At 36.9% G+C, this 14,857-nt stretch overlaps 1 protein-coding gene across 1 annotated transcript in view; it reads right to left on the minus strand.

Moving 5' to 3' along the window:
• The window catches only part of LOC136825112 (peripheral plasma membrane protein CASK-like), an 833,202-nt gene extending 819,146 nt beyond the window's left edge, over positions 1-14,056 (minus strand). The window contains exon 1 of the mRNA XM_067081155.1: positions 13,819-14,056. Within this exon, the coding sequence (XP_066937256.1) occupies positions 13,819-14,056 (238 nt within the window). The remainder of the gene's footprint in view (positions 1-13,818) is intronic.
• Positions 14,057-14,857: the final 801 nt, after the last annotated feature.

Below are 14,857 nucleotides of genomic sequence, written 5' to 3' on the forward strand. Positions count from 1 at the left end.
GAAAAGACAATCAGCAATTTTTTGGAAAAGACAATCACAACCTTAAACAAACAGACAATCATAAACTATTTGGAAAGAGAATCAGGCAACGTTCAGCTGTCAGGCAACCTTAAACTATTTGGAAAGGAGACAATCAGGCAATCTTAAACTATTTAACAATTAAACTATTTGGAAAGAGACAATCAGGCAACCTTAAACTATTTGGAAAGAGACAATCAGGCAACCTTAAACTATTTGGAAAGAGACAATCAGGCAACCTTAAACTATTTGGAAAGAGACAATCAGGCAACCTTAAACTATTTGGAAAGAGACAATCAGGCAATCTAACTATCTAGTAGGAATCGAAGAGGCAATTTTCAGCTTTTCTGAAAGGAGACAAACAGACAATCATGAACTATTTGGAAAGAGAATCATACAACGTTCAGCTGTTTGAAAGGAGAAAATCAAACAATCTTTAAATATTTTTCAATGGACAATCAGGTAATCTTTACCTAACTGGAGAGAAACAATCAGGCAATCTCCAACTCACCGGAAGGAGACAATCGAACTATCTTAACATATTTTATAATCCATAGCGGTGCCAGACGTACGATCATGGCTAACTTTAACCTTAAAATAAAAACGACTGAGGCTAGAGGGCTTCAATTTGGTATGTCTGATGACTGGAAGGTGGATGATCACCATACCAATTTGCAGCCCTCTAGCCTCAGTAGTTTTTAAGATCTGAGGGCGGACAGAAGAAGTGCGGACGGATAGACAAATAGCCACCTCAACAGCCTCCTTTTACAGACAACTACAAACAAAAACAACTTTCGATTCGGTAATTCCTAAAAGGCATATGAAAATGCAGTTGTTGTGGCTAAGTCAGACCCACAGAAAAAATAAAAATAGTTGCACGTCCAGTTGGTACTTCAAGACTTGCTACAACTAGTCGATAACAAAAATGTATGACACTGCCTTTACATCAAATGACTTCGTTAAAGAACAATTCTGATTCCTGGTACGATCGTTCTTCTCTCTCTCTCTCTCTCTCTCTCTCTCTCTCTCTCTCTCTCTCTCTCTCTCTCTCTCTCTCTCTCTCTCTCTCTCTCAAGAGGATTTACAGTCAATTCAAGGATGAGGTCACAAAAGCTGACCTGTTGTTTTGTCATGAGCATATCTCGGAATCAAATCTATGGCCAACTCACTGGCACGACGATGGAAACCTTGAAATACATAAAGGCGATAAATGAGAAACCTATATTAAGAGAGAAGATTATTCATAAACGGTTTTCATCACCCGTTTACCGGATGAACGTACAGGGTCATACCAACCTAGGTACTTCTATATTAAAGGGAAAAAGAAAATAATTCTATATATGTAAGGGGCTATTACGATATTTCAGCCATTATTTGGTATCTGGGAAACAGTGTCGACTTCGATGTTATATCTTACACCTGATTATAAATAAACATGACACTTAAGGTGTAGCTTGTATAAAACGTACCATACATATTCAAGATGCAAGCGATATATATTAACAGACAAATAAAGAGAAGAGAGAGAGAGAGAGAGAGAGAGAGAGAGAGAGAGAGAGAGAGAGAGAGAGAGAGAGAGAGAGAGAGAGAGAGCGAGGGTTGTAGCCAAACATGCTCGCTGGGACATTCTGAAAGTGAATGTGTGGGGATCCACAGAGAGAGAGAGAGAGAGAGAGAGAGAGAGAGAGAGAGAGAGAGAGAGAGAGAGAGAGAGAGAGAGAGAGAATGCTCTGTTAAAACAAACACTCACAACAAAGCTTCTGTTATAATTCGATTTGGCAATCTATCATATCTCAAAAGCCAAGTCTCAACAAAATTATATTTTAGCTCAACGCCGCTACTACAATGCATGGGGCACAATCAATTAATGGACGAAAAACAAACACAATTACGGTCGCTCTCATTTGAACAAGAGGAATCAGAGTCATTAGTAATTTCAGAGAATCGGGCATTAGAATCGGTACTCTTCCGGTAAACTGCTTAGTCATCAGAGTTTGACACTTGTAGGTTTAAATAGCTTTCGTATTGAGTGTCAGTCATTCATTATTTTCATTCAGTTGACAAACATGGATATCTTACGCCGACAAGGATTTCACGATTACAATAAACTAAAAGATAAGATCGAGTCTAATCTGCATAAATGAAAATTACGGACCGTCCACACAACATATAAAAAATGTAAATGATACGAAGCGTGATAATAATGATTTTACAAAAGGATATTAAAATCAGAAAACAACGTTTGTGCCTGAGAGTGCAAACGGATATCAGGAGAGGATTTATAAGAAATCACATAATTTGAAGATTGGGAATTTGCATTCTGAAGTCAGTGAATAAACAATACATGAACGAATTTGGAGACCAAAACCTTTTGGCGACCATTGACCTGGCAACGTGCATCAGGATTTCAACCCACTGGACTTGAGAAGTTCTTTTTCAGACTTGAATGAAATAAAAACTACTTTTTGTTTACGTGAACAGATGGCCCACCCTGTCATTCATGATTTAGTGCCTAGGGCGAAGTGGTGGCACTGACTGTATATGAATAAACATATCTATCTATCTATCTATCTATCTATCTATCTATCTATATATATATATATATATATATATATATATATATATATATATATATATATATATATTATATATATATATATATATATATCACGTTATGATGCGAACTGCTGGTTCCCGCTTGTTCCTTTTGTGGATTGCTGCCTCCCTTACCTTCAAGTTTTTTTTGTTTTGATGAGCTGCCGTTTTTCTTTCGTCAGTCGGGTCTGGTAGCGAAGGTATAGCATATATTTGGAGTCGACGTTGGTCGAGTTTTTCAAATTCATCGAATGGACACGACGTAGAGGTGTGACCATGATATATAGCTGTCATCTTTGATAAAATGAGGCTGTCCATCGGGGTATTCTGGTTGGTGGTTCTTGTCCCTGTTGCACAGCTAGGGCTGTCTTGGTGCCCTACATTTATTTTTTTTTTTTTCTGCCTGCTGTTGTTTATTTTTGCCTTTTTTTTTTTTTACTTTTTGTTTATAGTTAATTGTTTGTTTAATATATTTTGTTTACTTTTTGGCCTTTTTTTTGTACTTATGGTTTTTATCTTTTACAGATGACTCACTTGTAAATATAATAAATATTAAGCTTTCTTTACATGTTTTCTCCTCCTTTGTTTGTTGCATCATATGACAGCGTGTCCATGTTAAAGAACCTGCATAACGGCATATACACAATATTATATATATATATATATATATATATATATATATATATATATATATATATATATATATATAGTATCAATGCATGCTTTTAAACCTGATGAACAGCATCGAGTTAGGGGAGAAGGAGACTTTCATATTCAATTCCTTTATTGTGCTGACGTTTCAGGACCATGTGTCCCATTTTCCCTATAAATTAAAAGAAACAGAATTAAAAAATAGACTCAGATTTTAAAAACGAGAAAAAAGAAATTTTACATAAAAGATAAAAAGATCATAACAGAAAGGAACAATGAATACCAAATAGTGCTGAAAAAAAAGCTGAGTGACATTCAGGGTCCTTTTGTTCCTGGAAAACAAGGTGTTGACGTGGACTGAACAATCTAAAACAAAAATAAAAAAGATTCTAGTATTGACAGTTGTGGGGAGCTTTGTATTATTTTGAAATCCTTGTAATTGATATTATATTTGCATTTTTGTGGTGGGTGGGAAAATTGGGGTTTGATAATTTAGGAGGTAACTACGCCACGATGAGAGTCTAATCACTTCAAAACAAAGCCTTTGTTCTGTAATTAAACAGGTATATTTGGTCATCAAATTGCAGACTTTCTTTATATTTAAACATCTTTCGTCATTGGATTATTTGGTACTAGTTTCATCACAGCCGGTAAATTTTGTTTATTATCTGTCGTAAATCTTGTAAAAATGTTTATCGTAGAACACTTGCATAGAAAGGCAGTTTAGGTACTGTTGGTAATCGGTTGAAAAATATTAAAAAATTCAAATGTTTGCCCTCAATCAATTGATTGAACATGAAAAACAAATCAGATGTTAAACTAAAGGCCCTGTGGGGTAGATTTAACTTAAAATTAAAGAAACAATGGCTATAAAAATAGAACCCAGACCGGTAAAAGTTTTTTCTAAAAATCGACGTGTCTTGAAACCATTATATCATTTATTTCTTTCACTGTACATACAAATTAGTGTTACTGTATATAAAATTATGTTTTACATATTACATTTATATTATATATATAATATATACATTTATATGGATATAGGGTGGTAGCCATATGCAGCGTGTGTACATTACAAGCAAGCATCGACCAGCATGCATGCCTGTAAGAGTGACTTTCATATTCTTCCCAGACTTACAGTCAATACCCTTTAACAATTCCGTCGTACATGATTCCTACAATTCGACTTAAAACGAAAAGCCTATTGTTAAAACAATGTCGCTGTAACAATCTAAAACAAAACAAAAAAAGTGAAATGTGTGGGTGTGGAGGGGTTGTGGTGGGTGGGAGGGGCGGGGGAGGAGCTAGTTAATGCAATCACTCAAAACAAAGCCTTTGTTCTGATAGAATTTGGTAATTTCACATATATCTTTCCCGGTCGTGTAGGCATCAAAAACCAATCACCGACAAAATTAAATGCTAACTCGGCTCGGCGATCATAATTCGTGGCCCTCAATCAATTGATTGACATAGAAACAAACAAAATTACGGTCGCATTTATTTAGGCAGCATGCGTCCAAATCGACTATCAATTTCTTTCACACAAATTAGTGTTACTATGGTTCACTTCTCTTGGGTATCAGCAAGTCTTTAGGGATGAGGGTGGTAGCCTACGCGTTTGTCCACTGTGGTTGCGACCAACTGAAGTCGACTAGCTACCAGTTATGTAATTCGCCGTTTAGGTTAATGAGGCACTATGGATATCAATGAGGTGCTCTTAAATCGTTCCATCACGGTCGCGGATCGAACCCCACACTTCTGAGACACGCACGCACACACACACACACACACACACACACACACACACACACACATATATATATATATATATATATATATATATATGAATAATTATATATATATATATATATATATGTATATATATACATACATACATACATATATAAAACAAGAGTAAGAACATCATGATCAATGAGAGACAATGGAAACGAATGCACGCAATCATATCTCTTTACAGGTGAGTTTTTGCCTCTCAATATGCTTTTCCCTTCTTTTTTCTCTTATTTTTTCTCTCTAGCACACTCCGTGATAAGGCAAAAGAACTGATTCTACAACAGATTTCGTGACAAGTCTAAGACACAGTTTTTGATCTCCGCAAGCCCACGCGCACTCAAAACATTGCCGAAAAAAATGACAAACATACAACATGCACGGCTGATAATATACTGTATAAACAAACACATTATGAAAAAAAAATCGTACGCCATGACACTGGACAAAAAAAATACAAGGCTGATAATATTCAAACAAAACATTAAGAAAAAAACGTACGCCATGACACTAGACAAAAAAAATAAAATGCTGATAATATATAAACAAAAACATTATGAAAAAAGGTACGCCATTACACTGGGCATCAAAAAACAAATCAAAGATTTTAACAGGCAATAAATTTTAATAAAATAAGACGTCACAGCAGTGACAATCACATATTAAAATATTAATAGTCTAAAAAAAAAGGAGTGTCAATCAAATATAAAAAAATCAATAATTTATATAGACAATAAATCTACAATAAACAATGGTGTTATAAAAGTGGACTACCAAATGGACTAAGGATCGAAAACATAAAAAGCCAACAAAATCATTTAACTTAAGGACGTCATGAGAAAGGAACACAAAACAGATAAAGAAAGTAAAAAAATACGCAATCGAGTTTTCTGTACAGCGTGTAATGCTGTACGAAACTCTCGATGTTCTGCAGTATGAAACTCTCAGCCACGACCGGGCACCGATCAGTTGCTCCCCAAATGCAGCCAAGTGAAGATGCGTCAGCGGCTGGCACCTCTAGCGGTACCAGACAGACGCACGATCCATGACTAACCTTAACTTTAAATAAAATAAAAACTACTGAGGCAAGAGGGCTGCGATTTGGTATGTTTGATGATTGGAGGGTGGATGATCAACATACCAACTTGCAGCCCTCTAGCCTCAGTAGTTTTTAAGATCTGAGAGCGGACAGGAAAAGCGAGGACGGACAGACAAATAGCCATCTCAACAGTTTTGTTCTCCAGAAAACTAAAAATCCCCTGCAGATATACAACTTCAAAGGCGTCCTGGGGAGTGAGTGCAGCCGCATCGTCAGGAGTACCTAGGTCCTCCTCAAAAACCTCGTCCGAGGCTGCCAGAACTTTTCTTCCTCCTAGCGGCGCATCCGATGATCGCAAGTCACCCGGAAACGCCGCTTTTTAAAATTGTATGAGTGGGTCACACAAGTCGTACCCAAAAGTGTATACCGGGTTCTTTTTAAGTCTATCTCAGCAGAGCCTTGGCTGCGTGTGTGGGTGTGTTCAAAGAAGGAGGAGGAGGAGGAGGAGGAGGAGGAGGAGGAGGAGGAGGAGGAGGAGGAGGAGGAGGTGACAAGGATGGAATACCTGAGGAAAAGGTGTACGATTAGAAGAATACAGAATTTAGGCCAAAGGCCAAGCGCAGGGACCTATGAAGTCATTCAGCGCTGGAAAGGAAATTGAGAGTAAAAGGTTTAAAAGGTGTAACAGGAGGAGAACCTCGCAGTTGCACTATGGATCAATTAAGAGGAGAGGATGGAAAATAAGAGGGAAGAAAGAGAATATAAATGGGGGTAAATGGAGGTACAGTAAAAAAAAAAAAAAAACGAAAGAGGTTGCAGCTAGGAGCCGAAGGGACGCCGCAAAGAACCTTAGGTAATGCCTACAGTGCACCTCATGAGGCGCACTGACGGCACTACTCCCTACTGGAAAAAGTGTAAGGAGGCAAGAGGAAATGGAACAGACCAAAGATGAAGGAGACGAAGAGGAGGTAGAGGAAATGTGAGCAAGAAAGGATGGGAAGGGAAACGAGAAGGTATGTCCAGTCAAACTCCTCTTAGCTTGGGCTACGTGAGTTGGGGGGGGGGAAGGGGTTAGGGCTGTTGGACCGTGGAGACGGAAAGAGACCAGGACGGGATATGAGAAGAAAAAGAGGAACAAGCTCGACGAAAAGGGGGCCGAGAAAGAATGAAGAGGAATAAAAAAGTTAAGGAAGAAAAACTAGGAAGTGGAAGGAAAAAGGCCAAGGCCAAACTGCTGACTCCATATATATATATATATATATATATATATATATATATATATATATATATATATATATATATACACATATATATAATTTGCATCTATCAACTCGTATCCGAACGAACGAGCGATTGATCATAAAAGTCAAAAAGTTCCGAAGTACCGAAGCTTCTTCCAGAGACTTTTTTTTTTTTTTTTTTTTTTTTTTTTTACCAGACTTCTCGACGGACGGAAGATGTGATTTTGGACGGTTTACGACTTCTAGACGAAACCCAATGACACACAGATGACGAATAAAAGAGGGAGGAAGGAGGAGGATAAAAGGGGGTGAGGGGGTTTCTCCGATATGGATGGCTGAAGTTGGTGACGGACAGAAAATTTCGCTTAGCTGCGTCAAGTATCTATCTGGAGTTAATGCCTTGTCTTGTCAAGGACTTCGTTCGCTCGCTTCTGACAAACTGTTTACTTTCTAGAAATCTTGCATACGACATACAGCGTAACACACCTCGTACTTATGAATCCTCTTCTTGAAACACGCTTAAATTTACTCACGCATTTGGCAGAGTATAACACTTTTAAATTTCCTATGCAAGAAATATAAAACTTGTAATCAAATATAATTTTCAATAAAGCGCTTACCACACTTAGTACTGGGTAAAATTTCACGACGAACGTTACTTTTTACGCAGAATAATAAAAAAAAATATCGTCAAACTCCCCCCCCCCCCTTCCCCAAACCTTCCAGCTGCCAAAATTCTGTTTTTTATTGCCTCTGAGAATCTGAAATGCCGCCATGTTTGACTAGATCCTTCACTATTTACGATTTCACTACAGCCTCGTGCTATATCGTCTCCATATTTTATCTTTCCATACATTACATATTATAGGAAGAGTCCTTGGTTTAAACTCTTAAGTAAAATAGATCCTCAGGACGCTGGCGGATATAAAAGTAGGGCTGAAATCGAAATTCTTTCGTCTGGGCTGGTAACTTACGCTATATCACATGATTCTCCCTAATTACCGTCAAGATATATAAAACGGCAAATATTCACACAATATATCATGTTGTTTCAGAGAACTCCTAATCAACAGGAACGACCTTAATAGCTAAGGAGGGCGAGACTGCATGCAACTTTAGAGGGTAATGATGATGTGTTTAGGGGGGGTTGGACGCGGCTAATATTGTGAAAGGTTTTTGCGTAAGGGTGCATCCACGATTCAGCAGATAACGCATAATGTGGTAATGAACGTTGGGTTTATCTCTAGAACAACTCGCTTTTAGGGGAAAATGCTCAATTGAAAAAAAAAAAAGATAAAAACAATTACAACTATGCAGCTATAACGGCACTCCTCACAAACCTCATTTTTCCTGAAAATTAAGAAGTGCACAATATTCTGATACAACATTATTCTATTCATTCGCGTGTCTTTCTCTTCATTGATTCGCTTCATGATTGCGCTATTATTCCACCGGCCCTGAGGTGATTTTCGTATTTTATTATTATTGAGTAAAAAGCCACGATAATGTAAATGAAAGACTGTATTTTTCCAAAATACAGAAAAGGAGTTAAAAACACAGTCTCTCATTTACATTATTATGGCTTTTTACTCATTATTTCCAGTCATAACATAGTGATGAGGCACCATATATTATTATTATTATTATTATTATTATTATTATTATTATTATTATTATTCAGAAGCTGAAACGTATCCATATGTAACATACCCACAGGGGCTACTGACTTGAAATTCAAGCTTCCCAAAAATATAGTGTTCATTAGGAAGAAGTAAGAGGAGGTAAAGGGAAATACAGAGAGAAAAGATCTCATTTATTAAAAAAACAAAAATTAATAAATTAATAAACAGGTAAAATGTAGTAAAACGCAAAGAGAATAGTATTAGGGTAGCAATTTTGGTATCGCAAAAAGTAGAGAATTCTAGGCAGGTCTCTTGAAATACCTAAATAATCAGCATTAACGTTTGGACACGATGGCGGAGAGCACGGTAGCATAGTCATGGTTATCAGCCGAATTTCTTTCAGTGTCCTTCAAGAGACAGATGGAGGGGGTGGGGAAGTCTAAATAGGAACTCGAGCTGAGACCATAAGTGGACGGCAATAAGTAGAAATTTGCCAATACTTGTGGTACCAACGGTCTTCCCTTAAAATAACTGCCTAGATCTGTTGTTCTTAACCACAGATAAATTCCCTCCCAAGGGGGGAATTTCAGAGTTGGGGGCGGGGGGAACTGTGACCACATTATTCTTATTATTAAAATAGTTTAACCAGACCAGATTGGCAGGCTCAAACTGGCTCCAGGACCACACAAAACGCAGTGCGAATCGGTCCGCACTACTGAGAGGTCACGCTGGGCTCTCTCTCCGCTAGCTTGTGTGTTTGTGTTAGTATTTTGTTGCATATTAATTCTAATGCACCTTTTGAGGCAGATAATTCTGGAAAGTGGGGGTGGGGATAACATTCTGACATATGTTGAAAGGGTGCATGGGCTAAAAAAAAAAAAAGGCTGAGAACCACTGGCCTAGACAAATTTCATAAATTGGTGCAGAACTTAAGAGTACACTTTCACAGATTAACATAAGAATAAAAGTAAAAAATGCGCCGAAGTTTCTTCGGCGCAATCGAGCTTTCTATACAGCGTTATAATGCTGCATGAAACTCTCGAGGTGCTGCAATATGAAACTCTCAGCCACGACCTGTTAGCACTCAGTTGCTCCCCAGACGCGGCCAATTTTGAAGATGCGTCGGTGGTTGGCACCTCTAGCGGTGCCAGACGCACGATCCATGGCTAACCTTAACCTTAAATAAAATAAAAACTACTGAGGCTAGAAGGCTGCAATTTGAAATGTTTGATGATTGGAGGGTGGATGATTAACAAAACAATTTTCAGTCCTCTAGCCTCAGCACTTTTTAAGATCTGAGGATGGACGGACAGACAAAGCCGGCACAATAGTTTTCTTTTACAGAAAACTAATAAATTATAATACTTATATAGCAAAACTTATATTAAGAGTAGTATTTGCAACTATGAAGCATGTAATACTGAGTGAGCTCTATTGTGGACCCACAAAAATAGCACTGGATTGTAAATCATCTGCACTGATGAAAATTACAGACCCTTATCAGATAGATAAAGGTTTAGAACTGAACTCTGAACTCCTAAAAATAATAAATTAGGGTTCAGTTAAGTTTCTCAAGGACTCTCAACAAAAGATGAAAACAATCTTACGTACTTAAAATTATAAGGAAAACCAGCGAAATTAACTACCAAAATCTTTAAAACTTACATTATTTTTAAATAAATGAATCAGTATTAAAGACTGAATATCCCATTTGAAAAAATAAATGGCAATGGATTCTGCTATAAAGAACTTAAGACATTAATAGCCTCATTTAGAAATTAGCCCATCATTTAGATATATATATATATATATATATATATATATATATATATATATATAATATATATATATATATATATATATATATATATATATATATATATATATATATATATATACTTGTCATTGCCTTCTGGATCATATGTTATATTACCATCATTCTTGACGCTATGGCTACACAACCATCAGAAATAATAACCCAGTTAATAACTACAACCAAACAAAACTAGAAATAATGTCAGTGGGAATGACACCAACCATCAATACACCGGACATAACCATTACCAGATACTGAATAATTAACAACCGTCTTATCTTTTTAATTAATTTCCGGATGGCGTGGGAGGGGGGGGCCGGTGAGGTGGGGGTGAGGACGCGGAAATACAGCCCCAATGGAGATTATATAACAAATTACTTTCCCCCTCCAGAAAAACAATGACACAACGCGAACTTTCAAAGGTCCTTCGAGAAACGGATTCTGGCATTACCAATTAGTTCCTGACGTATTCATATGCACAGGTCTTATTTAAAAGATAAAAGGGAATGTTCCTGGATCCCTATTTCCCGGCGCAATACGAGCGGGTTATAATTTCATCCGGTGCCCTGAGGAGATTATATTCAATTAGGTTAATGCGGATTTGCAGGCGGCGATATCTGAAGAAAAGAGGCCGGAACGAACTTGATTATCAGGGTGGAATTCCTTGAGGAAGGATAATGAGATGATAAGTAAGAACGAAAGGGGCGTGGTTTATATATATATATATATATATATATATATATATATATATATATATATATATATATATATATATATATATATAATATTTATATATATATACATACATATAATTGTAATATATACAATGCCCTCTTAACTTCTATAATTCTTCGCGCTTTTGGATATGCTTGTCACTACAAAGCCGTAAGATCAAGCGCAAGAAATTGAAGAGACTTTGATGCCCGGTCGCGTAAGATCAAGCGGAAACGAACCCGCGTCACCATAATCACAAGGAGGTCACGTTGCCTTCTTCTGCGACCGGGCATCAAAGTCTCTACAATTTCTTGCGCTTGGATTTTACGGCTTTGTAGTGACAAGCATATCCAAAAAAGCGCGACGAATTCGAGAAGTTAAGAGGGCATTGTGGCTATTACAATTACATATGTATCTGGTAAAAGTGACCAGTAGATTCTACATATAATTATATACGCATGTGCGTATGTATATATATGTATATATTTACAGTACACATATACAGTATATATACACATATATATAATATACAGTAGCGAAATGTTGAAGGCGGTTAAAGTTTCATGGGCCGCGGCTCATACAGCATTATACCGAGACCACCGAAAGGTAGATCTACTGTCGGTGGCCTTGATTATACGCTGAAATGGCTGTACAGAAAACTCGATTGTGCCGAAGAAACTTCGGCGAATTTTTTTTTTTTTTTTTTTTTCCACAAGCAAGCAGTCGTAAAAGTCTATCTAACAAAAGTTTAACCTACATTTACCAAAACATCGGGAAATTGAAATCTCATAACCCGCATTTCGAGTCTTTGTCCGATACTCGAGAAGCCTATGCTAATGGACCGCCTCTTCTTCTTCTTCTTCTTCTTCTTCTTCTTCTTCTTCTTCTTCTTCTTCTTCTCCTTCTTCTTCTTCTTCTTCTCCTTCTTCTTCTTCTTCTTCTTCTTCTTTCTTCTTCTTCCAACTAACTTCAATTCATCAGCTGATGGTGGCGAATCGGAAATGAGTTCCAGTCGCCGAAATGGGAACCTCTCTCCCCCTCAGTCCGAATCAACCGGAACCCAAATGGGTACATCAGCTAAATTAAAATACTCCAATGTGAAGCAATACGGTGAAAAGACCTCTACTGAGAAAAAGACAAAATACATCCCCCACCCCCAAGAGTTCTTGGGAGCTTTTGACCAGCCTTTACAATCAATCAATCAATCAGTCACGAGCTATCTTTACCATTCCGTCGCTATATGCGAAAGGTTTGAATGAATGGAAATAAAGTACCATGCCTACGTCACAGCCAGGTAACCTCCAAAATAACAGCAAAATGGTGGTCAGTGTATGAATCAGAAACAAGTAAAAAAAAAAAAAAAAAAAAAAAGTTTCTTCGGCGCAGTCGAGTTTTCTGTACGGCGTATAATCAAGACCACCGAAAATAGATCTATCTTTCGGTGCTCTTGGTATAATGCTGTATGAGCCTCGGCTCATGAAACTTTAACCACGGCCAGGTGGTGGCCTATTCTATATCGTTGCCAGAAGCACGATTATGGCTAAATTTAACATTAAACAGAATAAAAACTATTGAGGCTAGAGGGCTGCAATTTGCTATGTTTGATGATTGAAGGGTGGATGATCAACATACCAATTTGCAGCCCTCTAGCCTCAGTGGTTTTTAAGATCTGAGGGCGGAAAGAAAAACGTGCGGACGGACACACAAAGCCGGCACAATAGTTTTCTTTGACAGAAAACTAAAAGAGATTAAAGGTAGAAATTATTCCCGCTGAAAAAAACAAAAACAAAAGACTTGTATATGAACGGCAAAGAATACCCTGACGTTTTTTGTATAACGGCATCGACGTCACAAATAATTATACTGCCGGCAATATTAAAAGCAAAGAATCTCCCCCTCACCCCCGTCCCCACCACAAAAACCCGTTTTCAGAACTGAATAAAAATAAAGGAAGGCATGGAGAAAAATATAAAGAGAAAATAAGACATGGAGAAAATACAAAGAGAAAGAAAGACATGGAGAAAATATAAAGTGAAAGAAAGACAGAGCGAAAAATATAAAGTGAAAAGAAGGCATGGAGAAAAATATAAAAAGAAAAATACAATAGTGAAAGAAAGGCCTGAAGAAAAATACACAGCGAAAGAAAGACACCAAGGAAATTATAAAGCGAAAGACAGACATGGAGAAAAATATAAAGTGAAAGGAAGACATGGAGGAAAGGATAAGGCTAAGGAAAGACACGGAGAAAAGTATAAGTGAAAGAACTTTTGAGCGAAAGAAAATTTACATAAGCACCAAAGGAAAAAAAAACAAAACAACAACCGGGCTTACCGTTGATAGAGAGACCCGGCGCGGACGTGAATTTGGCCACATCCACGATTTTCACTGCGAATTGTTGACCAGATTCTCTGTGGACACATCGACGTACCAAGCTAAATGGCCCCCTGGAAAAACAAAAGCCAAAATACAATGTATTTTCTTCGAAGTGGCAAACAGGCTTAGATATTGGTCCGGGAATAAAAAGGGAAAACTGATCTTTAATGTCAAAAGGACCTGATATACAAGACATGTGAACTAAATATACAAGACTATACTTTGAAAATTCCCTGAAAAATATACAAAGATACAAAGGGCCTTAGACATTGGTCCAACATAAAAAAAAATATTTTTTAATGTTAAAAGGACCTGACATACAAGACATGTGAACTAAATAAACAAGACTATATTTTGGAAATTCCCTGAAAAATATATAAAGTTGCAAAGAGGTTTAGACATTGGTCCGAAATAAAAAAAAAAAAAGAAATTCATCTTTAATGTTAAAACGACCTGACATACAAGACATGTGAGCTAAATAAACAAGACTATATTTTGGAAATTCCCTGAAAAATATACAAAGTGGCAAAGAGGCTTAGACTTTGATCCGGAAATAAAAAGAGAAAATTGATCTTTAATGTTAAAAGGACCTGACATACAAGACATGTGAGCTAAATAAAGAAGATTATATTTTGGAAATTCTCTGAAAAATATATAAAGTGGTAAAGAGGCTTAGACATTGGTCCGGAATAAAAAAAAAAGAAGGAAAATTTATTTTTAATGTTAAAAGGACCTAACATACAAGACATGTTAAATTAAATAAACACCAATTTTTTCCCTGAAAATATAAAGCTGCAAGGAGGCGTAGACATTGGTCCGGTATGAAAAAAGAAAAAAAGAAAATTGAACTTTAATGTTAAAAGGACTTGACATAAAAGACATGTAAAATAAATAGACGACTATACTCTGGAAACTCCCTGAAAAATATATAAAGTTGCAGAGGCTTAGGCATTGGTGCGGAATTTAAAAAAAAAAAAAAAAGGAAAACTGATTTTTA

This window comes from Macrobrachium rosenbergii, chromosome 37, assembly GCF_040412425.1.
Source record: "Macrobrachium rosenbergii isolate ZJJX-2024 chromosome 37, ASM4041242v1, whole genome shotgun sequence".
NCBI classification, from domain to species: domain Eukaryota; kingdom Metazoa; phylum Arthropoda; class Malacostraca; order Decapoda; family Palaemonidae; genus Macrobrachium; species Macrobrachium rosenbergii.